General features: G+C 39.9%; 2 protein-coding genes across 2 annotated transcripts; one reads left to right on the forward strand and one right to left on the reverse strand.

Moving 5' to 3' along the window:
- Positions 1–1,006: 1,006 nt before the first annotated feature.
- On the forward strand, positions 1,007–5,077 carry LOC146468164 (putative histone-lysine N-methyltransferase PRDM6). The gene is made up of 5 exons (XM_085124801.1): positions 1,007–1,143; positions 2,315–2,558; positions 2,949–3,217; positions 3,458–3,716; positions 3,825–5,077. The coding sequence occupies exons 1-5, from the start codon at positions 1,126–1,128 to the stop codon at positions 4,562–4,564; spliced, it is 1,530 nt and encodes a 509-aa protein (XP_084980927.1). The 5' UTR covers positions 1,007–1,125; the 3' UTR covers positions 4,565–5,077.
- A 2,291-nt stretch (positions 5,078–7,368) lies between these two features.
- LOC146468165 (uncharacterized) lies at positions 7,369–26,352 on the reverse strand. Its single transcript, XM_085125144.1, has 10 exons — positions 24,028–26,352; positions 23,000–23,234; positions 22,096–22,364; positions 21,242–21,500; positions 20,279–20,857; positions 18,377–18,402; positions 16,862–17,084; positions 12,181–12,488; positions 10,176–10,434; positions 7,369–9,433 (listed from the first exon to the last, which is right to left on the reverse strand). The coding sequence occupies exons 1-10, from the start codon at positions 24,046–24,048 to the stop codon at positions 8,544–8,546; spliced, it is 3,069 nt and encodes a 1,022-aa protein (XP_084981270.1). The 5' UTR covers positions 24,049–26,352; the 3' UTR covers positions 7,369–8,543.
- Positions 26,353–26,363: the final 11 nt, after the last annotated feature.

The raw sequence follows: 26,363 nt of genomic DNA on the forward strand, positions 1-26,363 counted from the left end.
GAAGAAAGACATTCTGCAAATACCTCAACAGACGTGGATTTTTGACTTCAAAAGGTTTATTATCTTATTGTTCATTTTTCTCTGTCGGCATCCAGCATTCAATAAAAGAAAAAAAAATGATTTCCATTATCTTGCCTTCATTTTCTTCTATAGCTTATTAACAAATGGAGTTCATTATTGTTGTAACTTGCGATTGTGTTTATGGTTCATTAACTTTGCATTTTCTGTTGATATCACAACGACATTTTTCAAGTCAGTATTAATCGAAGTAGTTGTACGTGCATTGATAAGGTGAAATTCTCTGCTGAAATGATTCGCGACTCCTTCCAGTTATCCATTTGAGTGTAGCGTTCTTTGTCGCGAAATTCTAAGATTGTTGAATACGTGATCATTGACGCAGACATTAATTCTTCCACCCCTTAATTTCTATTGTTTTCTTTTCCCCAATGAGCACAAAATAACCTAAAGTTGATTATAAAATGCTGCACTAGTGAGGGCAAACTAGTATTAAAGGACGCTCTCTAGGCTGTTGACGATTTGTCTTCTAGTTTCGTGATTTGGGTAAAGCAAAATGCGAGAATTTAAACTTTCTATTTAAGTGTGCGCATGAGCAGCCATGTATGTTAGTGGGACAATCTTACTTTTTGTATTCTTTAAATGATGGAGCCACAAATTTTGGCAAAGCTTTTATGGATTGAAATTCCTTATATAAATGGTGAATGAGAATCCTTGAGAAACTTCAAAGAATAAATATTCCGTTTTAAATCCAAGTGTTATTGTATTGTTAATACTTCCAAACAGCGGCCAAGCGCAAAGACAAAAGACAAAAGCCTTTTGGAGGTTTTGTCTTCCTCCGTATTATTGGTGGTAGTTCTCCGTGAAATAATTCAGTTTATTTGTCCTAAGAAGCTGTCAATATTGCATAAACAGGCGTGCTTTTAAAGTCCGCCTTTCGCTAAATTGGATTGCCAGTCTCTTTAAACTAATCAGCTATTCGGAGCTCAATTTCAAGCGCGCAAGTCGTGAGGTGTTCAAAGAGGAGCCGAACTCCCCAAAGCTTCAAATCAGTCGCATTTTAGCATCTTTGCACAGAAATTCAAGCAGCAGTGATTTGAGGTGTTAGAAATGGCACATGAGACCCAGGTAAGTGTTGTTAGTGTAGATTGGGTGTGTAAGCTGTGAGTAAGCTTTTGGGGGCGATGAATGCCACAAGGAATTTAAGTAAAGAATTGAAGTAAAGATTACGCTATTTAGTAAGGGTCTTGGGATATTTTAAACCCAAGGAATGTTTGGTCTTTATTGCAGTTTGTAAAGACCGCAAAACTCCGCCAGATTTTCTTTGGTTTCTTCACCCTGCAGTCGCTAGGCTAGTTACGCCTCGATGAGTTGAGTTTCCTGCGCAGATTGCCGCAAACGCCAGCTTTCCAACAAAATGAAGCGCATTTGCGACATGACTCGATCGTAGGAAACGGCTAAAATATGAAAATGGATTTCGTCTGTGTATTTGTTGTTTAAAGGTTTTGGAAAGGCACTAAAAGTTGGTTTGCGCAGCTAATTATGCAAGAAAACAGAACTTCTAAAGGGGAAAAACAATAGAGCAAAGAAATGCCTTGGTTATTCGACGTTTTAGACGTTTTTCACCAAAAACTTACGTTTCCTCTTTTTTTTGAACGTACTAGACCTGTTTCAATGTTGCAGTAATGTTTTCAAACAGGAAGGAAATGAAATTTTCAAAAAAGTCTTCAAAAGTTTGAACAATGCCTATTTACTTTTAATATTCAGAAAAGAACGATCTGCTCCATTGAGTTTGGTAATTTAAGCAATGGGACGTTTGTGAATATTTTGTTCATGGTTGGGCTCACGGATACGTTTAATTCGTGCATCACTGGAGCTGGCAGTGAATTCAAAACAGACAAACGTCTTTGGAGAATGTTCTTACAAGCATAACTTCTCGATACTTCCTTCCTGTCGAATCATTTTGACTTGAATTTGTTTACGGGGCGTGAGCTAAGTGTTTTGATTGCGGTGTAAATTCGGCTGAAAATTGTTTTCCTTTTGAATTGCGTTTGTTTGCCATGTTATTTATTGATCGATATACACTTAGCTTGTCCCCGACTCTCGTACGCTTCAGGATAAACGTACGACAGCGCGCCAAACAAAGAAAATGAACAAACAATTAAACAAAGCTAGAGTATTTTCCTGCGTGTTCGCGCGTTGCTCGAGTCCGGCCGAGTCAGCTAGAACAACTCTTTGAATTTTCGCTTTACTGCTGAAAACAGCACGCATTTATGATTTTATTGTATTTTTTTGCTAGGAACCAAAAGTTAGTAATCCTTTCCTGGAGAACCTGCGCAAATACACCGGGCTTTATGAGCCTGTGGTCAAGCGAGCAAAGCTCTCGTCATCATTATCACCAACACAAGTCGCTCCAGTGCAGACCCCAAAGAAGCACACATTCACTGTAGATGATATACAGAAATGCCTTTTTAACACGTCAAGCATACAGCCAGTTAATACTCAGGAGCTGATCACCAAAGGTCAAGGAATTGCTTGTTTCTGTAAGTATATAAACTATATAGATTTTAAATTATGTTGTTCTTGTACATGCATAATTGATCAACAGATTCTCTTCCTTTCGTGCGCTCCGCTTTGGTAATTCAGTAATTCGGCCTGCTTCGATGGGTATTGAAAAATCACGCAAAAGCGTTTGAAAAAACCAACTTTTTCACTGCCATCAAATGTTTTTTCATGGCAATCTAAATATTGGTTTAATACTAAAAACAGTTGATGTTGATCACAATTACTAAAACGGCATTAAAGTAACTAACCGGCCCCCGCGCTTGCGTGTTTCTTTAGCACTTTGCTTACAACAGAATATTCAGAATTAATTGTTTAGTAGTCAAGCAGAATTCAAGTTTAATCGTCTTAATATTGTATTGATTTTCCAGGGTGTGACGCAAGCTCAACAAATCCAAGCTTTCAGTGTCCCCACCACAGAAATGAATCACCTACATCTCAACAAAACTCACAGCTACCACTGGCTGTAAGATCACTTCCGCCGGAAGTTGGGTTATGTACGTCAAGCATTCCCGGGGCAGGGTATGGTATTTGTGCCAAGCGAAAGATTCCTGTTGGTGCATGGATTGGTCCGTACGAAGGAAAATTTGTGAAGCCTGAAGAGCTGTCTTCATCCACGGATACATCCTACATGTGGGAGGTAGGTTTTCGTCACAAAATAAATTGATACGTTCAGATCCAACATCACACATTCATTTCTCGGGCATGACCAGTTCTCCTCTTACTAGACTCTAGGCAATTCTCTCTTTCCCCCGTACATTGCCGAGCCAGAAGCGAAACACAAGCCACGTCTGAACACGAAAAATAGCCTCTTGCAAGCCCGTATTCTTTAACCACCGTTCACTCAATCAACTTTGTTCGTGCTTGCTTGCATCCTCAGATCTTCAAGGACGGTAAATTGGCGGGCTTTGTGGACGGGAGTGACGAAAGAGTGTCAAGCTGGATGCGTTTCATCCGCTGCGCCAGACACAAAAATGAACAGAACCTGTTTGCCTTCCAGTACTTGGGAAAAGTGTACTACCGCTCATTCAAAGCAGTCCTGCCTGGAGAAGAAATGCTGGTCTGGTACGATGACAAATATCCCCAATACCATGGTATTCCCAGAATCATCTTTGATATGGGTGCAGTTACGACACAAGGTAAGGGTCCCCAAAAGCGATCCAGGGCACCTTGTATTTCTGTGTGATAAAAATTATGAGTAACTGCATGGTCCCAGAAAGTAATGATGGTTACTTTTTTTTCCATAGGAGGTCAGCCAGAAAAATCAGGGACTGTTCAGTCTGAAGCGAAGGAGTATGCATCATTTGAGACCGTAATGGCGCCAAATCATTTTCCACCCACACCTCCCAGCTCAGTCCCTTCACCCTCCAGTCCGCCTTCACCTAACAGCCAGCAAAACTCTCCCAAAGCATTCAGTGGCGAACCAGTCAGCGGCCTGCAGAGTGAAGTAACTTCCGCCTTCGACTTTTCGGTAGCCACTATGAGCCGTAAAAGGCCGCACTTTCCCCCGTCGCCGGCACCGGTGTCTTCACCAGAGAGCATTAGGAGCGACACTGCTTCACCCAACCGCAGTGAAGATGGAAATAGTAGCCCAACAATAGCAAAACAGCAAGTTTATTCCAATATCACGGAGCTGAGCCTATGGAAATGCGGTCAGTGTAAGAAGTCCTTCCCCCAGCGGACCATGCTCCAAGTTCACATCTGTAACCAGGCTCCAAAGAAACCATATCAGTGCGGCCACTGTACGCAAAGCTTCTCTCAGCCAGCAGAGCTGCGCGCGCATGCTGTCATTCATGCCAGTAAGAAGCCATTCAAGTGTGGCTACTGTTCCCGCGCTTTTGCCGGCGCCACCACTTTGAACAACCACATCAGAACACACACTGGCGAAAAACCGTTCGTGTGCGACAAATGCGGCAAGCATTTTACACAGGGTTCCCAACTTAGCAGGCACCAGAGAATTCCGGGAGACTGTGTGGCATTAGAGTGAAAAATAGGAGGAAAAAAGCCCCTGAAGGACACTGATACTAAAATGAAAATACCTCAGGACTTATAACATGTTTGTGAATATAGAATGAACATTTTTGAACGACCTTTATTAAGGAAGGTGATGTAAATTCCATATATAGAACATGACCAACAGGTGATAGCATTTCGTTGGCGAAAAGTTGGCAACAAGGAATCGACTAAAAACTAGTTTTTTGTAAAAAATAAATTAATTAATAAGTTCAGTATTTTGAGCGAAGAGGAAACAAGACAGTAAACTTTCGTTACAAACGTAGATGAAAGTAAAAAAAAAAAACTAACAATATCATTATAGGTTCCAGCAGGTATTTGAACGTTTTACTCGCACGTAAAACTAAATATCCTTACGTTTTCACAGAAAGACGACATTTCCAGCGTTTCATATTTGTGGAGTGCCGAAAAATTAATTAAGTTGTAAATAAAATATTTTGTAAGATAAACCACCGTAACTTTGGAAATAAACAAAAGTGCAAACTGTTTGCCCCACTGGTTCCTCATAACCTCAATTCGTGAATTTTCTATTCACATTTCGCACGCGAAATCGCCCACGCTCGAGTACACGCAATTCGTTACGCGACTTCGCGCACGTACAACACGCCTGCGCGCACGTTTGCATGTTGTTTTTCCAACTCGTCGAAAGTAATCAACTTCCTTCCTACTTTGCAAAGTTCGTGCTTTTTCAGGAATCAATCAAGTCTCTGTGTTATTTAGAATCGAATGAACGTTTTATTTTGCCCTCTTACACGCCAACGGTTCCTTTCTAAAACACAGACATTTTAGAAGAAGCAATGGAACTGTCTGGAGATTTGAAGAGTTAAAATTACTATCAATCTATCTTTATTAATTGTGATACAATCACCTTCCTGTGATGAATGCATTTCGTAAGCTCATTAAACCTCCGTTTATCGTATCGTCGGTGTTTTGGTGCAAGACGACCGAAAAATGCAACTTATTTATTGTTATATGGCCTAAATTTCTTTAGTTTTCAGAGCTCAGTGACTACTCAGTCCTTTTAACTTTCATTGAATCCCTTTTGTTTAAAGTATTTGCCTTCACGCTGCTTAGTTCCTTTATTTCCCTTCCTCGGGGGATGCATTCCGGTAGACTAAAGCCCCGCCTAGAAATTTAAACACCCTTTACTTTAAAAGCCCTTCAGTTTTAAATTGATTACAAAAACGTCACCCATGTTATTACGCTTTCCATGAAAACTGTCTTCACTTTTGAATTTTATGATCGCTTTCCTTAATGAACGTTGTCTTTTCTATCAAGGAAGATGCAGGGAGAGTAAATTCCTACGTTCATAAGATTAAAGCTAAAACTAAAAGTTATTTTGTCCATCAATAATAACTCACAGTTCGTTGACTTCTTTGAAGAAGCCGACTCAATAAGCAGGGTGACTTATTTGCATGTCCTAATATAAGTGCTCCTTTAAACTGTTTTCTTGATTTCGCAATAGCCGTCGCAATTAATCTTAACACATTTGCATATGAAACGAGAAAAGGGAGGAGAGATTAATGCATCGTGGCGCCTATTAAAAGAAATCTAAAAATAAAGCCTCCACTATTGTGGTCTTTTGATGATCAGTTCGAAGGCAAAGAGCCAAACAACTTGAAAACCATTTAAAGTTGCACGTTGCGTTTCCGACCACACTTTGTACTCTGTTTGTAACAAATACTACTCGTCGACAAAGTAAGGTTCTATACAGCTGCTTCGCTTGAGGAGACAGGCACGAAATTCAAAACAAAACAAAGCAAAACAACAAAACAATTACCCAAAACATCACACTCTCTCCCCACTCCTTCCGCAACACGTGTCTCACTCCAAAGAGAAACCGGATGCGTGTTTCCGTTTCCTGGGAAACGATTTGAATTCAGCGGAAATGGGGGACATGCAACAGGAGAGCACATCCGCTTCCTCTGTGTAGCAAACGTCAAATGATACTTTTTCAAGGCTTCCGCAAAGTTTCAAGTTTTTTCTTGATTTTCCTGGTTCTTTACATGATCACCGGAGGGTTATTATATTGTGAGTCTAATATTGTTGATCAGAAACATAACACTAACATCAAGATTTCCGCTATCAGCCACAGCTCTCAGTATTGTTGAAACTAAATTACGTGATGACTGCTACGCTAAAGAGCTACGATTAAGAGGCTAAACTCTAGCTAAGTAGGTATGGTCTTGTTCGTTCTGTTCACTCTTAAACTTCTCCCTCCTCCCCTCTACCCTCATACAGTGTGTTAATTCCAAGCTAAGTAAAGAGAGAGACGTTTGTGAACGAGGCAATAAATTCCATGCTGATGTCGTAGAGTCACCCGGTGCTTTGAATATGTTTATCACGTGAACCAATCCGTAGCAGTCATGTGATCGGTGTAGACGTTTTTCTCTTAGATTAGGGTGTGTTTACATGATATCAGTATAGCTTTCATTCCGATTCGAGATGAAAACGTCCAACCCCATTTAACTGAACTAAAGTTAATATAAAACGATCAGTCACTGGTACTGCGTTAACATGACTCTGTTGCGCGTTTTCAGTACCTATCGGAACGATTAAATCGATCCGGTACAACTACCTGTGTGAATTCGTATCAGTATGGTGATACCGCGGATACAACTTTTTGGTCCAGCGCCAATGTCATGATAACGAACGGAACCAGGATGATCTCATACCTGTTTGAAAGTCTACAAAATCATGTAAAGACATCCCTACCTTAGTCGTCTATTTTGTGGAAATCCCAGCGTCTTTCGAGTGGTCTTTATAACTTCACAAAAAATTGCAACTATTTTTTTACATAAGGTAAATTTTATAATTTGCCTGTCTTTTCCTAAGGTTAAGAGGAATGTTTCTTAAGACAAACTTATTGATGAAATTGCTCCTTTTTTCCTGTAAAAACATGGCCCAAAGGTCTTCAAAACACTCAATTCGAATTATTTTTGAATATTTTTTAATGGTTTGCGAAGCCTTGACTACAGCTGATCAATCCTTCAAGGACAATTGTTGTGTTGATCAAAAGATGCTGATTTAACTGCAGACTATAAAAACAAGAAGCTCAGGAGTTAGTTTGCTTTACAATTGAACTAAAAAAACCTAAGGGATAATATTGAGTATTAAAGTGGAATAAAATGAGTGTTCTATGCTAATCTGTGATGTCTTCAAACTGATTTCAGCACTATCACATGTATCAGGTATCAAATATACAAAAACGGACGCCTCAAGCCTTTCTGTAAGTGCCGACGCACATTGCGCTCTTTCGTTTTGCAAGGTATTGTAGTTTTTATTCTGTATTCTCTTATACCATTTTTTCCTTTTGTTTTAAGTAATTTTTTGATACGCCGGTATTCACAGAAGGAGCATGACAACATACAGTAAAAACCCGCATATAAGAACCTAGAATTCTCGAGGTCAGGCTGAACAGGTTCTTATATTTTAGGGTAGCTTTTTACAATTCAGGCTGATTAGGTTCTTAATAGGTTCTTATTTTTCAGAGGTTGTCGTAGTGTAACCATTGGCAGAAATCGTCTATAAACCGTCTATATTGAACAATAGCCTTATGGAAAACATATTTCTAGTGAAACTCCAAACAAATGTAAATCAAAGAAAACATATATACACAATAACTTTTTGTCACACAATTAAAATCCAGAATGTTGACCATCAAAATTGGAGTGATTGTTTTTGTATAAGAACCAATTTCTTTGCCAGGCTGAACACGTTCTTATATTTTTGGGTATTTAAATGCCAAATTTCAGCCTGTAGGTTCTTATATGCGGGTTTTTACTGTACGCAAGGTCATTTGCTCACACACACTGAATATTTCGAAAAAAAGTTACGAGTTTTAAAACTTGTAGATCAAATAAATCAAACTGAAAGTATCGTATTGTGATTGACAGCAATTGTTAGACAAAAAGATAGACACTTCGTTCCTTCTTTTTCATTCAAGCAAGCTTTCATGGAACACAGTCTCCCGGTATTCCCCCGTGTTTGTGTAGCTGAGAGGCCTGAGTAAAAGTCTTTCCACATCTTTCACACAAAAATGGCTTTTCGCCAGTGTGCGTGCGCACATGATTGTGCAGAGTTGTCGCTCCAGAGAATGATCGAGAGCAATAGCCGCACTTGAATGGTTTCTCACCAGCGTGAATGACAGCGTGCATGCGCAGTTCGTTCGGATGATCAAAGGACTGAGTGCACTGGCCACAGTGATAGGGCTTGTGAGGCCTGTTTGGACACACATGAATCTGCAATACTGATCGCTGAGCGAATGATTTTCCGCACTGTCCACAGCTAAAAAAGCTGGCATCAGAACCATCTGAACTGTTTTCGTCATCATCAGCTGTGGACTGGCTTTCTTCTGCCACTGAAGGCGAAACCTTGGAGTCATCACCATGGTTACCAAGGGAGCCTGGGGTGTCCTGATGACCATTGGCTTTCGTGCGTCGCGCGACAACGTTCGTTGCTCCAAGAGACACAGCTTGATTTTTCTGTTCCAAACTCGCATCTGCTGAAGAAAACCCTTTTGTAATTGGCGCACTGCATAGCGCGCCTGTGTCAGCACATGCCCGTGCAACGTGACGAGCGGTATCGTAGCCTTCTGCTGTTAGAGATGCACGGGAACCTCCACTTCTTGAGGAAATAGTTGGGCTTCTGCGACGTTTGACACGTGTTGGACCATGTGACTCATCACGCAATGGATCACGTGATGGATCACGTGATGGCAATGAAGGCCTTATGGACGGTGATTGTTGATTGTCGGTCAGGGCCATGGGGCGATACCCATAGGGGGACAATTGTGGATTTTCTCGTGAAACTACACCCAACATCTCCGAATGTTGTCTTGAATCTGAATAAAATATTAACACCTTGTAGTTAACACGAAGAACTGAGGTTTAAATCAGCAGATTAGACGTTATTTTGGACATTGTATCCATTAAATACCGAGAATAGGAACAAACGACAGAATAATAAAAAAATTCCGAACCTAGCTACGTTTAGCGCACAGTTTCAAGGTAACGTGCATCTGCCGGTTGTTAGTATACACCAAACCAGAGCATAGTGGTTTTCACGCGCTCTGATTTGCTATTATATTCAAACTTCAGGTAGTATTTCCAATTCACCTCCCGCCATTGTCCCGATTTGCGCGCGAGTTTTTCCGCCAGTTTGTTAGCAATAAACTGACTCATTGTGCCTGACTATACACTTGTTTGGTATATACTAAAACATTTTTCCACATCAGTGACCCTGAATTAGTGTTAAATATCGGGTTTGGATTTCAGAAAACCTGTAGGTATATACTCCGAGCTGAAAACCTAATTATTTCTCTGGTATACTCAATGTGACTTTTGCGTCTATGCATGAAATTCTAAAGTGTGTCATTGAAATTAACGGTACGGATTAGTATTTTCCAGTGAAATTGTTTGTTTTCAATATTCAATCAAACGCTAATTTGTGTTAGTTTTCGAATAAAATAATCTTTTGTCTGCTTAGAATACACGAATTACTGGAGTTTGAAACGGTTTCCCCTACCCACCAAACCCCCCCCCCCCCCCCCTCTCTCTCTCTCCGCGCCATAAGTCACTTCTTACCGACAGGAGATCCAGGGGAGGTTTCACGTATTTCAAGTGGGATACCCATGTATTGAGGGTATTTTTCGTCATACCACACCAGCAGCTCTGTTCCGGGGGGGATGTCTCTAAATGCTCGGTAGTAAATATTGCCGTAGTACTGGAACGCAAACATGTTCTGCTCGCCACCGTGTCTTGCACAGCGGATATATCGCATCCAGCTTGACTTGTTTTCATCTCGTCCATCGATATAATAAAGAAGCTTTCCTTCATGGTATATCTGAAAAACGAATGATCTTCTGGCTGAATTAAACTTGCTAAGTTAGAAGTATGCGTATACTTGTAAATTATCGGCGTGCTACCACGCGCACATGTTGCGAACCTGTAGTTTGTTTACGTCATTTCGCCATGTGCTCGGTCACGTGACTGTGGACAGTCTCGCTGGAGAAACGCCATTTTGGAACGCCGGTTGATCGTACGTTGTGAATTGCGTTGGATCTGTAATTGCCTGTAATAGCCTTTACATTGGATCGAAACAGTGGGTAAGTTCGGTCATTTATGTATTTGCGCTTCTCATTTGCTGGATCGCTATTTCCAGAAATTCTGACTTAACCTGAGCTGACTTATAATTAACTTGACCTTTTGATCCGCGTGATCATGACCTGGAGAGTTTGTCTTTGATTATTTAATGGAATGAAATAGAGCTTTCCAGTTTATGGTCTGAGTTTTCGACTCCAAACTTGGAATTATTGTTCTTTACGTAGCCTGCGATCTACGGATAAATAATGATTATTGAAGTTTATTTGTAGCCACTTTCAACGTTTATGCATCAGTCAATTCCAACAGTGCCCTCCCCCCCACCCCCCCTGGGCCGACCCGCGGGAATTACATTTTGTTAAAGAAATAAACTGGCAAATAGCCCACGGCTGGGACAAACTAGTTGGTCAAATGTCCCGGGAAAGTGGCTCAAAATGTTTTATTTTTTTTTGTCTCTTGTCTTACTTTCAATAAAATCTAAGCTAATTCAGACCAAATTTAGTCCTAGCAAGGTCTTGTTTCCCGCAGTATTGAAAAAAAAAATAGGTTTTTCTGCAGCTCTAGTGTCTCATTTATGTCCATATTATATTATATTTATGTCACATATTCAAGAAGAAACTTGCCATATTTGCTGATGAATTGGTCATTAAAAGAAGCGACAATGCTGTATGGTGAAAATAGCGAGATGGTCAAATGCCCCGGGATGGACAGTGTGGGAATGCCCCACTATTGCCTGGGAGGGGGATTTAAATGGTAGGATGGGCACAGCTGGTATTGACTGATACATTAATACATACACAGCGGACCATCTTTCGACATACCATGTAAGCAGGCCTAAGTCTTAAATGAAAGCACAACTTAAGTTTAGGTTAAGTTTAATAATACTTTGTTAGAGGGACTTACATGACTAGATAATAATTGAGGGAAACTGAATTCCCTCACTAAGGTTACTCTCTAATTACAGCATTGGCATTGAACTCGACTTTGGACTTTTTTTTATTGTCAGACTGATGTGGGGGAATATCAAGAAATCAACCTTAGAGTGATAAATCAACAGTTTGAAATTTAACACCTTGCAAACAAAACGGCCGAATTCTATAGGAAGTTTAACATCGAACAGAGCCAATCAAAAGCGGGCAAATATTTTGAATTTTCCTGAACCGAGCAGTGCAAAGTTAACAGGTTAACACTTATCAGCCATATTACGTCAGTAGTTGTTGTTAATTTGTCATTCCTTTTGCCAATAAGTGGAAAATGTTCTGGCTTTATAGTTAAAATGGTCTTTCAGCTGTTTATCTAGCATGTCGATGTCAAAAGATGGTATGATGAAAGATAGTCACTATTCTCTGCTGCACATGTAACACTGAAAGTGGCTATAAACATATGTAGCAGTTAAGTTTGGAAACAGCTAGTTTATCGTTAAACATAACCCATCTCTAGAGATACAACGGTTGCTAATTGCTCAAAATTGAGTTGGAATAAAATATACCTCCCACATGTAAGGTGCATCTGTTCCAAGACAAACTTGGTCGGCTCTCACTATTTCGCCTTCATAAGGTCCAATCCAGGTTCCCATGGGAATACGCTGTTTCGCGCACACCCCATAACCTGCTGCAGGGAGACCAGACTTGCACAGGCCGACTTCATTTGGAAAAGACTCCACTGCGTAAGGCCATTGTAAGTTGTTGTTATTTGTTTTGTTGTTGTTGTTGTTAACTGGTGTTGATATTTTGAGGGTTTGGTGAGGACCGTGTATTTGGCATATTTCTGGTTTCTCTTGATAACATCCTTTACACCCTGGGGGAGAGGGAAGAAATGAATAGTCATGATATGCCACAAATTCCACGTGTCTCACAGATCACTACATTAGCCATTTGCATAAAATTGTAACAAACGACACATCAACTAAGAAACTTTTGAATGCAGGGGGCCAGACGACGCACAACTAAACTGTTCTGAATATGTTTCGTTGCCAGATCTCTTGTAGTACAAATGCCTGTGCCAGACGTCACTTTACGTGTAAATAAGATTTGTCCCTGAAAAAGACTAGCAGTACTAGCTGAAATATTGGCCCAAATAAATTGCCTTTTGCCGTAGTGTCAGCCCTGCAATCACTTTGGTTAACAGCAACTAAGGGGGATATTTAGAGATATCTTAAAATATATATATTTGTCACGAGCAAAATTACCCCTTGGGTGTGGTTGTTTAAAAGCCTTTTCAAAGTGTTACCGACTCGGACCTAACAACCTACTTATCTTAAGATTCTGAATGTACTTTTTGAACGTCGTCTGCCAAGGATTGTACTTTTTCAAGTGAATCTCGGTGGTAATGGAGGAAAGAACTGTTAAAGGAGAATAATCCAGAACTAGCGTATAATACATATGTTGAACTAGAAGAACAGTTATTCTGACAGCGGTGCGATGCGCGTTATTGGGGCGCGTTATTCTGGAGCCTGAAAAGAGCGACTGTAAACCAGTTGAATTAAATTTTTTCCTCATGACTGTAACGATTCAACAAGGGCGACTTTTATGAAGTCTTACACATTAACAAAGACTACTACCAGTTTTTTTTTTTCAAAGACGGTGGCGCGGACGATGCGAGAATCTGAAATTGCGTCGATCTTCGAGCGGTAAGCACTGAACTGAAGCGAGAGCCGCAAGTATAATGAGGGCGGCTTGCGTCCTTTCACTCGCCCTCCTTGAAAGACGTAGATCTCGCTCGCAGTCTAACAGCAACAAACATCGAATCTTCTTCATGTTTCCGACTTGTATACATATTTATTAAATTATTTATGGTTATATTTATTTAAACTCCTACTATAGGGCGAACTATTTTAGGAGCACATCATTAAAGCATTAAATCAAAGCTGGGCCTCCAAGGATGCCTCTCGTTGAAGCATACAGGTTGATCCGAACAATAAAGACTTTAGTTTTGTCTCAGAGCTAGCGGAGAAACAGGCCGTGAGTCTAGACAGCCATCCTCAAACCCTCAGGTAGCATTGTCTTGGCCAAGTTCTACTCAAGTTGAGTATATTTTACTTGAGGCTTTTTTTCGTTATAACGTCTCGCTCTTTTGACATTCGTTTCATTTCGCTGCTCTAAATTTCGTTTTGTTTCATTGCTATAATTGCATATTCCTTGTGAACTGCGTCTACTCGTTTTTAAGAAGCGTGTCAAAAATAAATAAATGCATGACAGGGTGGCTTTGAATCAATATGGTGTAGCAGTTAAGGGTGTTCAGATTTAATGTTTTATTACCTTCTTTACGCTTGAGCACTTCAATATGTCGCGCAGTTCAGTTGTATTTTCTGAATTCTTTTATGGATCGTGTATGATAATCATTTACACAGGTGTACCGAGCATGCAAACCATTTGATGGAGCTCAAAATTTGCAAAAATAACCCAACTTTACTGACAGTGTCGTTGTAAAAAGTGAGTACAGATGCGAATCAAATTTGCACTCTTTTCGCGGACTTTTAAGCTATTCATCTCCCAAGGTGGGTGTTTTTCTTGTTGTTTGTGCGGTTATTGTGCGGATTTACGGCGACTTTTGCCGGGGCTTGAATGACATTGGAAACGAGTACTGAAAATGTGGAGTATGTAGAAAGCCTGAGTCATGATTCAACCATAAAATTTAATAATAATAATAATAATAATAATAATAATAATAATAATAATAATAATAATAATAATAATAATAATAATAATAATAATAATAATAATACTATACATCGACGACTTGAAAGTCTTCGCTGCATCAGAAGGCAAGTTGGACAGAGTCCTGCAGTCAACCAAGTGTGCAATGCAAGATATTGGTCTTGAATGTAACCCGAAAAAGTACTCAGTGATTCACTTGAAAAGAGGTATTCAAATGTGCAACGAGCCAGGCGTGAAGATGGGTGACCAAATGACCATTACAGCCTTTCACGATGACACAGTACAAATTTTTGGGTGTGCAAGAGAACCTTTTAGAAGACGAAAAGCTTGCCTTGGCAGGTGCGGCGAAGGAGGATCTTCGCAGAGTTTTAATCATGTGGCCTCAAACCCACTTTCGGACTTTAATCTCGTGGTGGCGACAAACCAGTACGTCTTGCCTGTCTTGAGTTATTTGATGTTGACGCGGCACTGGCCATTTGTGAGAGTTGAAAAATGTTGACAGAGAACCCCGCAAAATAAACCTAGAGAACGGAGGTAAACACCCTTCTATTCTTACCTCCTTGCTGTATCTCCCTAGGGATAAAGGAGAAGGAGACTGCGCTCTGTGGAACACGAGTACAAACTTACAAAGATCAAGGCGGCGCTCATGTTATACCAAAACGCAGACCAGACGATGCTGGTAGTAAGAGAATTCAAAGGAACGCGCGGAGATTTTAGGTCACAATTCACGGCTACGTGGAGGAACTAGATATTGCATAATAACTTGAACACCCAATCCGAAAGTGCTTCACTGCTAACGGAGACGAAATTTCAACAAAGAATTGGAGTAAAATTGAAGAAAGCCAAAGAATTGCAGTTCTGGGAGACCGCCAAAAGTAAGAAATGGCAAGGAAAGTTATTCTGTACGAGATGGCAAGATAAAAGCTTGAAGGTGACAAGCTGCTTTGCATGGTTTAAGAGTGGAATGCCTGTCCATCATACACTATAGCAGACATGTATGAGTTGTGTGAGCAACTACTGCCCGCAAAGCTGTACACTAGTGAGAAAACTAAGACCTGCACGGAAGGTTAAGCAATGTGTAGACTGTGAGGTAAGGCCCCCCGAAAGCCGTCTCCCACATCCTGGCGGGTTGTGCTGCCCTGGTATAAACCAAATACCTCATTGTCCAGGAATAACAATGCATTAAAGATCTTGTGTTATAAACTCTGTAGTTTTACATGAAACACCGGTTGGTTGACCAAGTTCCACCTTGGCACTCGCCAGTGATGACAAATCCACGTAATCAGCCTGATGATTGTGAGGCATTTTGGGATGTTCCCATAGAAGCAGAGCACCATGCAGTTAGAGCTAATAGGATTGACACAAGAATTGTGAGTCACAGGGATAAGAAAGTAACCATGCCAGAAATGACCTGCCCAGAAAAATCAAAGAAAAAGCAGAAAAATCAAGAGAAGCTGATGAAATATGACGTGGGGAACTGAAACAGTGCTATCAAGAATACACTGTGGAACAATACAATATCGTTATTGACGTGTTGGGGGGGGGGGGGGTGGTCGAAGGACCTCGAGTGCTCGATGCTGAAGAGGCTAGGAAGAAGAGGGAAGAAATTGTTAGCGAATATGCCGAAGGCTGTCATCTCCAACAGCCTGAACATTGCCCGAACTTTTAAAATAGTCGTTTTGGTGCTTAGGCTTGATAGCCTTGCTATTAGTTATAGTGTTTCCTCAAATATTTTCAGTGTAAGTTTTTATTACTGGACTTTCACATTTGTGATCTAAATGTTTAAAAAACAATGGACTCGATTTCTGCTATACCAAATTATACAACACAGGTTTCTTTTTAATTTTTATAGGCAAAGACAGGATTTTCTTCATTTTCTTTTTATTTAACTGTTTTATTTGTTTCAAATAGATCTAAAGCTTATCTCAGTCAGCGAACCGGTGAAATTATGTTGGTGTCAGAAATTTAATGAATAACAAACAAATTTCCCAGTGAGATCTGAACGATTACAACATCGAGTGTTATTTCTGAGCAACTCTTTGTGAGACTGAGTATTATGCTTAAACAGACTGAAAGAAAACAAGTCAGGATTTGCCGATAAATTAATACATATACAGTGATATTGCAAATGATAGTTGCATTTTGATAATCCTTGCACTTTTCTTGCTAGACTCTACTGCTTTGATCAACATTACAGTTCGGTCAATTCATTTTTTGTTCAGTGTTGCCATAATTAAAGCCGGTTTTTTTGCACCCAACGTCATATCCTGGCTCTTACACAAGTCACACCATGATGAAGGGACATCAAGGAAATAAATTATATTCCGCGATACATTGCATTGCATAACATACGAATGATAGCTATAACAAATTAAACTTTATAAGGACTGTTTTGGTTGGCAAATCAAATGGTACTCATAAACCGACATCAAAGGATACGGCTTTTAACAAGGTTTTGACGCAGCAACATTTTGCGGCAAAGTTAGGTAAAATATTAACAATTTAGGAACTTACAGTAGCTGTTGACTTCCTCTCCGCGTTGAAGAGATGTTTTTAACTCATCTTTGTTTACAAGTCTTACTTCATTTCTTCTGTACAAGCATCGTTGAAGATCGTTTGGTGTAAAGAGGACTGGCTGCGCTGTGTGCGGCGTCGGGTACGATCTTTCTTGCGTAACGTTTGAATCTTTGCGGCCTGTATACGCGGTTTTTACTCTTGGAAATCCAGCGTTACTCATCTAAAAATGACAATAAAAATAAACCACATTACTGTCTGCCAAACTTCTCCATACATGTAATGAAGAAGAACGTCAAAAGGCGTAACAGTCCTAGACATTGGATTGCTGTCAGACGAAGCAGTATCATTCTAAATTACCACGCTGCTTGCCGAGCATAATTACACCCTTATTAAATGTGTGATATAAAATACAAAATGAACAAACTCATGTACTATTTGGCCAAAGATTACAATGACATTTACTTGAGACAACTTCCCTGGAGGGCCAGTCGAAAATACAGCAAATCACACTGAACAGGGATTAATTTTAGCGCCTTTGGGGCCGGTCTGAAGGAATTCTTACGCAGACTTTGACGAAGTCAAAGTTATGACGTAAGTCAGTCAAATTAGAGGTCTGTTTATTAAAAACATGCCCTGACATTCCCAACTATGGTCATAATGATATGTGTATTGATCTGTATAGCATGAATGCTGATGATTCTTACTTCCCTGATTTCAATTTTGGTATTTGCTGTGATCAGTTTGCGAAAACGTAAGGAGGAAAACATTGAGCTTTTAGTGCATTGTGTCGCTTCATTGTTGTACATGCATAGAAGCAGGAGGCGCAGGAGTTTAGTAACTCCAGGTGCAACCTTTGTAGAGGCTGCTATCGAACCATGCCAAATTGGTGAAGTTTTTATTAATACAAACCATTAACTATCCTTGTTTGAATGCTTCTTTGTGTAGTGGCTAAGCATTTCGTGAAAGGATGAGGTGAACTTTGCCTTGACGAAGTAAGCCAAGCGAAACGCAAGATAAAGAAATGCAAATTTTTCGTGAGAAGTTCCATAGTTTTGAATCTCAATCAACCTTGTCAAAGGATCGTCCGACTGTTTGAAATGGCAATAATAATGGATTGAAATTGTTGTTTTCAACTGAATAAACAGGAATTACTTTGATTTTGATAAGAATAATTGACCAGTTTAAATACCATCATTTTTATCTCTTATGCGCCTACATTCTGCTCTAACACGTAGAAATGGATGTGTTTTGTTGTGTCTTGTCTTGAAAAGCAGAAATAAACAACCTTTTGGAGTGTCCTGTCCACTCACGTATCACGAACAAACTGAGCCCTTCAATTAAACCTAATGCCTACAATATTACAGACCAGAGCTCTCACCCTGCCCGGGAAATCCTGAACCAACATTACGCTAGAAGCGCTCGTTTCGCTGATAAGAAATCATGGTTAGCTGTTCTCGGAATCACCATGCATATTTGCATTCTAATCAGTCAACAAGTTTCGACCCAACTTACTTGGTTCTTACGGCCTGTTTTCCGTTCTACAGATTTGTGGAGTTGTCCGTTCCAGTATAAATTAACAATGTGCAGTTTGTGGCTCGCAGATAAGCTCACGGAATTTCAGAGCTTTTAACTCACTTAACTCACTTACGTAACGCTACAACGCTTAAATCCTAACCGCCTGGAGAAGTCTCTTTAACAGTGATGATACTGTTGAGTGAGTTGTTCTCATTTAACGGAGAATGGCTGTTCATGTATGCATAATAAGGTGAAAAGCCACTGACAGGCGCTTCTGATTGACAAATGTCGTTTAAGTTCAATTGTGACGTAATTTTGAACTCAACATGATTAAATCGGGTGTTGTGTTTTAGCTTGGGAGACTTCACTCACATCGACCACATCAAAAGATGATATTGGTTCAAAACTCAGCCATGTACAGCTCAAAGATTTTTGCTGCTTTCCCTTACGTATTTTTTAGGACCGTAGATTTGCCAAGTTTGCCTGCATGGCTTCACTGAAGGTAGGAAACATCTTTTATATATACCAACCACTGCGTAATGACGACGAATTGAATAAATTTGATAAGAATGACTAATTTCGCCATTTCTTTTCAAAATATGTCAGTTCACATTTCTGGTCACCCATAGGTCGGCTTATGATTTGCACTTCTCAGTAGGTTTGCCCCTATTTGGCAGTGATCAATGCCAATAACCGATAAAATTCAAAACTAGATTAACACCAAATAAAAGAGTCAGGCTTGATTGTTTTTAATTAGTAGACGACAAAATGATTGAAATGGGGAAATCACGATGTTTACTATTAGGACACATTAGGAACTCAATCAAACAAACTAAAAGTTTCTAAAGATGGGGCGAGCAATCAGTCGCCAATTGTACCAACAACAAGAAGTAGCTTTGATTGCATGGCCGTAACTAAGTACATACTAATCATATTTGAGGATTCTTTATTCGGGAGGTGTCTTCAAGAAATATGAATGGATGATTTGTTTTTGGCATGTTGGCTTGCAGATGGCAATAACCTGATCAAAGTAAGTGTTCTGTAATTTTGATCGTTTCTTCCACTACCCTGACTATGCTTCTATCCTTCAAGTCCGTGTGTACATGTACTTCGTGTTTTTTGTTTTTTTTTTGTACTGTATTGACCTTGGCGAAGCCAATGAATAAATGCCCAGGCTGACGGGGTAGCATGTACACAAATGATGACGCTCAATGCAGCAAAGACAAACGCAGATGTAGTTTCATCACAATATTGCTTTCTTTGTGGGTCTTACAAGAGTTCTGAGTTACTTTCAATCACAATGCATCATGGGTAGACGTTCATCCTTCTCTTTGTATAATCATAGTCATCTCCGCGTAGACACCTCAGGAAATGCTAACACCGACAAGGCTTCTGAGAGTATTCTTTTAAAAATGCCTTCTGCAAGTGTAGATAAACGTTTTATATACTGAGACATGTTCTTTCTTTGTCGGATATTTAAGCTCTCGTGTCAATATGCATCACTCAACTACCAGTTCTATACATACTTGATTTATTGTTTTTTGTATTTACAACTGTACAATTGATTTGTTTTTCATTGTATTCTGATATGTCAAATTTCAACTCAATGCAAACTTTGTACGGCGGGCTATACTAAATACAGTTAACCCCTACTTTTATTATTTACCTATGAACGCTAGAGAGACTGGCGCATACGCATTATTTACTCGGCTCGTATGCCTAAATTCTGCCTCAGAAATTGTTCAATCTCTTCCAACGTTCATGCACCTCAGTTGTCATCGATTAGTAATTGTTCCAATATTATATTCTTTTGTTTTATCCTCTCTTTCTAAGCAATCCACATTATTGTCAGGGATTTTGTGATTACTGCTTGACATTTATTTCTGGAAAAACATCAGCCAGAAGTTTCGCACTCAAATAGCTGCCTTCCTTTGTCATGCTGCAATCGAATGTGGTTGTTCAAAGTCACCGATTGGCTGAAAGAACTTGAACAATATCCGCAAACAAATGGCTTCTTTATTTCCAGGGTGTCAAATTGATTGTGCTGATGCAATGGCTGTGGGGCCTGAGCATGGATGTTTGTGTGGAGCGAATTTGAACTTTGAACCCATGAACCGGGATTCATTACGAGTGCGCTCTGGTCATCTAAGGCGGGAGTCGATCTATCGTTTGTTTTCTGTGTGTCTTTTGGTGAATTCCTGTGATTCTGCTTCAGTGGAGTATCCTGGTTTCTCGCAACAGAATTCGACGCATGTTTCAAACCAAGTTCCTCTTTACGAGACGGGTGTAGATGAGAATTCCTTCCGTCAACTGACATTTTGGCAAACGCGAAAGGACTGCCGGGAGTGGAAAGAGGAGAGGGAGGAGGACTGGGAAAAAAAGAGTCCACAGCACTTGTGGTTAGCGGTTGACGATCATTCTCGATCTTTTCCTCGTGAGGAGAAATAACAATGACTTGATCGGGCTGCGAACCCACACCTAACGAAAAACAACAAGTGACAATTCGTTAAAAGTATTACCTCTTTTTGAATTAACTGGTATCAATAAACGCCTTAGTTTGGATATAGGCATCCTTACGAGCTGCAGTAAGAACCACAAAGATAGGTAATGTAGACAGATAGAAAGGTAGTTTGTGCGCGGTTATGGAAGAGTCCTAACTGGTAAATTATACTACCGGGTCAGTGAACGGATCGACCATGTTTATCCTCTTTTCATTGTTTACAAGATTTCTGCAGCGGTGTTGATTTTTTTACTGTGCAAAATGAGATTCAATGCACGACTGACGGTCAACTACCGTCCAAGTGGCAAAGGGCCTGATTCGGAGGTGGAGAGGCTGGACAAAGCTATCGGCCGAACACTTACCACGTGGTATTACAACTCCCATGTCAAATATGGCCGTTGGGATTCCAAGGTATTGTGGATATTTTTCATCGTACCAGACCAGCATTTCTTCTCCAGGAAGGATGTTCTTGAAAGTGCGATAAAACAGTTTCCCCAAGTACTGGAAAGCAAACATGTTTTGTTCCTGTTTGTGGCGAGCACAGCGAATAAAACGCATCCAGCTTGTGACATTTAAGTCACTTCCGTCAATATATCCTGACAATTTACCGTCTTCGAAGATCTGGAAAAGTGCATGAGATGGGCACAAATGAGTGCTATAATACGTAGTCACTAAACGATGCATGAAGATACTGGCTGCTCTATTTGTCTGTCAACGTCGAATCACTGAGAGTCGACTTAAGCTGGTGCAAAGGTACTGGTCTGCGCAGTTAGCTCCCTTATTCTATAAAGGAAGGTTTTCAGTAGAGTATCGGAAGTAATCCTTGTTCGCCTTGGTTTGATTTAGTACGCTGTGTGATTGGTCGAAAAAGCCCGCGCTACTTTTTTGACCAATTAAAGGTGAGGGCAGAACCAATAGTGACCCACTGTTTTTGTCTTGAGTTCTGATTAGGTCACGGTGTTATTCTCTTGAATCTTGGATTAATACTCCCAAATGATTAACACTGGGAGACCTAAAAATAATTTCTTTTAAAAAGTATGAATAAATAAATGTTTGTTGCTTGAGTCAGAACCTTTTGAGTTGAGTGAAAGGGCGCATTGCCACAAGGTCTGAGCCCTAAAAGGCTCAGTTGTGACTGTCAAGGTGATGACTTTGGTGTGGGTTTCATGACACTCAGTTGAAAATTGATTTTACGGCAATGGTTCCGTGAACATACCTCCCACATGTAGGATGTATCCATGGACGAAGACAGCTCTTCAGACTTCACAAATTTTCCTTCATACGGACCAATCCATGCGCCAACAGGAATCTTTCGCTTGGCACAAATACCGCACCCTGCCCCGGGAATGCTTGACGTACATAAGCCAACTTCCGGCGGAAGTGACCTTAAAGCCAGTGGAAGCTGTGAGTTTTGTTGAGATGCGAATGCTTTGCGCTTGTGACGGGGACACTGAAAGTTTGAAACTTCTGAACTTGCATCGCACCCTGGAATACAAAAGAATAATAATTCGATGATCTCGATGATTAGTGCATATATGTATTGCAAGTTGCATTCCCAATGTCCGTTTTACAAAAGTATCCTTTAGACTTCCAAATTAGCGAGAAATGCAATAATATTCATTTACCTAGTAATGGATAAAACTCCTTGTTAAGTAAAGCTTTAATGACTTTTTTCCGGACCTGTCTGAAATCACGGTCAGTAACGAAAGCATCCTGACTAAATATCATTATTATTTATTACTAGTAATAATCGTAGATTTGAGAGTACGTTCGATGTCACCAGGCCAATCTCGCTCCCAGGCTCTCTCTCTCTCTTTGGATGTCATCCGCCCCTTCCAAAAAATCCGCGGGGGATGCCAGATGTGCGTCCCAAGATCCATCGACCCATCCACGACAAGTCCCATAAAATCTCGACTCAAATCCGTATTAGGAAGCGTTCTTCCTACGTCGAACGCAATTATTATCGACTACTTGAAGACTTGCTTCCTGGGCGACCGAAAGTATTAACCGACTGTGACGTGCAGAAGCACTGAACATTAATATGTTTAAAAAGCTGTCGAAACTACATTATATCTCTCTTAGCTCTTTTATTCTAAGACAAATTGTCCCTGCATACTCACAGAAACATTTACTTTGTTGTGTTACCGCTGGTTGCTTGAAATTGATGAGCCGGACATCACTTTGACTGAAGAGACACCTCTGTAAATCTTTGATTGTGAAGTGGTCCCTGGCCATAGCACATGGAGGGGGACTGGGACCAGTGACGTTTTCCTGGTGCCGAGTTTTCTTTCTGACAGGTTGAAAGCCATTTCTCCAGTCGTAATCACTGTATCGTTTTGCAGGACGTTTTGTCTGCTGTATGGAGAGAGAACATGTAATATCAGTCTCTCAGGGTTCCTTTCCTTTCTTGAACTCATGTTGTGTCAGTGACAATTGTCGACTTCAACAACCAGTTTTTTAATGCCTCAATAAACGAACTCGTTTGATTATTAAACCCCTCTTTACCTCTGACTCAAAATTAAAAATTATCCGTCTAAAATTAATTTATGTTTAATAATTGTACATTTATAGTTTTAGAGCCTCGTTTGAAACTCTTTTCTAGAGTATTTTGTTCTATTGCGTGCATTAATTTTCATTTGGAAAATTAAGAATGTATCAACATTATATTAATCCAACAATAAAGTCTTCATTGATCTTCTCTACACCTTACCACTTTGCGCAGATCAGTTTAATGTAGAGTTTCCCTGATCAGTAATTTTGCGCCATGATATCATGTTTTGTTGTTGTTGATAATGATAAACTATATACGTGATAAAATAAAAGGACAACGAACTCAGCGGATTGGAATATGTACTGTATATAAACATAAGGCAGTGATGTGTGACTAACACTGCTCGTGTATATACACTGTAAATGTTTTATAAGTTCTTGGTTTATGATCTTTTCAAGTCTTGTACAGCGTTTCTTGTTGAAATGCCATGTTGAAACCCTGAGTCGTGAATGCGATACGTTTCAAGAATTTCTTACTGAACAAAGTAAACACGTCAAAATAGATACAGATTTTTGAATGCATTAATTATAACATATTGTAGGCTACAAACGGTCATCCCGGTTCGGTCGTATTTAGTACATTACGAGTTTCTCTTACCTCGCATTCCAGCACGTCCATTTTCGTGACTTCGTTTTTGGTTTTTGTTTGAGTTATTAGTAGAGCTCTCAGGTTTAAAGCGATCTTTATATTGCGGGCTTGAGAATCCGGGTAGTGAATATCGCGCGTTATCGATCAGTTCTGTTAAAGTTTGATTTAAATATTTAAAGAGACGGTTGATATTTTGGCGCCTTTTTCATGATAAATTAAAGGTCCTTGAGTGAAAAGGTCTTTGTAATTTTTTGAATAATAGTGATTTAAACAATATATTTGGGAGGGACTTTGTCAGTTGGTAATGTATGTTGAACGGTCGAGAGAGTTGGCGCCATTTTCTAGCAAAATAATTATTGGTTAATATTCGCCTTGAGGCGATATTGAAGTAAAGGTTGAGAGAAACTGCCGGCGTAGAAACCGTATGACGTGAATATATTCCAACATATGCCTCATACTCGGTTGTGCTTCAAGTAAAGTCAGCTTTATTTGGTCTTATTTATGCAGGGTCGCCCTTTCAGCACCTGGCTGGTATCAGGGGCTCTGCATAATTTATGACTACTGCAAAATAAAAGATTGTATCATAAATTACGCTTCATGTAACAGATTATAGTGAGAGTTTTGTGAGATTTAAGACAAGAAACTAATTAGTAATTCATCTATTAACATAATTATCTTCTGTGGGGCTCGGCGCGGGTTTTGGCTTGTCTGAAAACGTTATTCAATTCACACACGGTGTGCGATAACCTCAAGCTGAAATAAAGAAAACTTTTGAATGAACCCGCGTAAGGTAAGAAACAAGAACAAGAAAAATCGTTTTTTTTCCCTTTTTCTTTTAATATGCTTGTGTTAAGACTTGACTTATTTCAGGTCGATTCAGGAGTGCATATACTTATTTTAAAAAGTGTGAACCGTTAAGCGTTAGCTGTTTTCAACCCCAGAGTCTTGTGGCTTGACTGACCAAGTCGAAAAGGCGTCTTCCCACCGTTAGTTAAGCCTTGCGGCGCAAGGAGCTCTGGGTTGGACAATGGTATAAGGACAAGAACTCAGCAGCACTGCACATGCGTTTTTGGCCTCGTGCTTCCGCGAATAATAGGAACATTCTTCTTGTATTTATGCTCGTGCGCAAGCGTGTGCAGTGAACTGTAGTCAGAAATGTATTCAATACGACGAAAATACAACGTATAATTTAGGCTTAAGTCCGCTTAAGGATTGCCCAGATTTCGTTAAAGGAAAGGCTTCGCTTCGAAGTATAATAAAAATAGAGAAAAAGGTTTGGCCCGACTTTTATGTTTTAAGAGTTGACCCAAAATCAGTCGGTTCACTTCGCTTTCATTGCATTGTTTTTTTTGGTCAAATTCAAAAATACCCAATATCATGCAGCTATCAACCGAATCATGCAGCTTTCATCCGAAGATGATGGACAGGTTAAATTATCATTATGTTGGGTTTTGGCGGGAAACAAGCCCCACCTTGTGTGTGCAAACACTTGAATGATCTTGCATGAAAACAATTTCTTATCTGATATCTGGTGACTTTAAAATACAATAGCTTTCCGCCCGTGGTTTACAATGGCTTTTAAATTAGTTTCCCTTAAAGAACGCATCAACCCGTGACAGATTCGAATATTAGCTCCAGCGGTAGATAACAAAAGAAGGCAGACTTTAAACAAAAGAGAGAAATAAAATAAGAGATGTCGGGGCCTTAATAAAAATAATTGAACTACACTGTTCTATGCAGATACTAAGGACCTCCAAGAACTTTACAAACTGCGAAATCAGTCTTCTATGAGCCTGCCAGTCAGAAATTGAAATTTGTTACTTGTTATTCTGATCGGTATTTATCAGGGATTATCGGTTTGTTTTCGTGATGTTCATTCTTCTGTGACTTCAAATGATATTTCAAGCCATTATCGAAATCTAATCGCCGGGCTGTGCAACGCTGAACAGTGATAAATCGACCCTCTAGAAGCAAGTAATCATGCCAACTCGTAAAAGACAAAAAGTTCTTTCATGAACTCAATAATGATATGCAATCTTACATAATTAAACTCAACAGAGGGTGAAGGGCCCTTTGGCAGCCATTAAAGAGCCGGGGAGATTAAGTGACGCGAACTGTATAAGTTATTGATCAAATTTGGCGGGTAAACATAATAATAGTTTGTGAATTTCGGCCAAGAATAGAACGGCTTCCAGAGCAGAAACCCAGCACTTCATTGGAATGGTTACACTTCAGGACCGAAACGTTAAGGACGGTGCCTACTAATACCGAAGTATTTTTGCGCGGTTTATGACTTTACGGGAAAAGCCAATCTTAGTAAGGGATATGGAAATCCAAAAAAAAAA

Source organism: Pavona decussata, unplaced genomic scaffold (assembly GCF_977016875.1).
Source record: "Pavona decussata unplaced genomic scaffold, jaPavDecu1.1 SCAFFOLD_133, whole genome shotgun sequence".
In the NCBI taxonomy this organism is placed as follows: domain Eukaryota; kingdom Metazoa; phylum Cnidaria; class Anthozoa; order Scleractinia; family Agariciidae; genus Pavona; species Pavona decussata.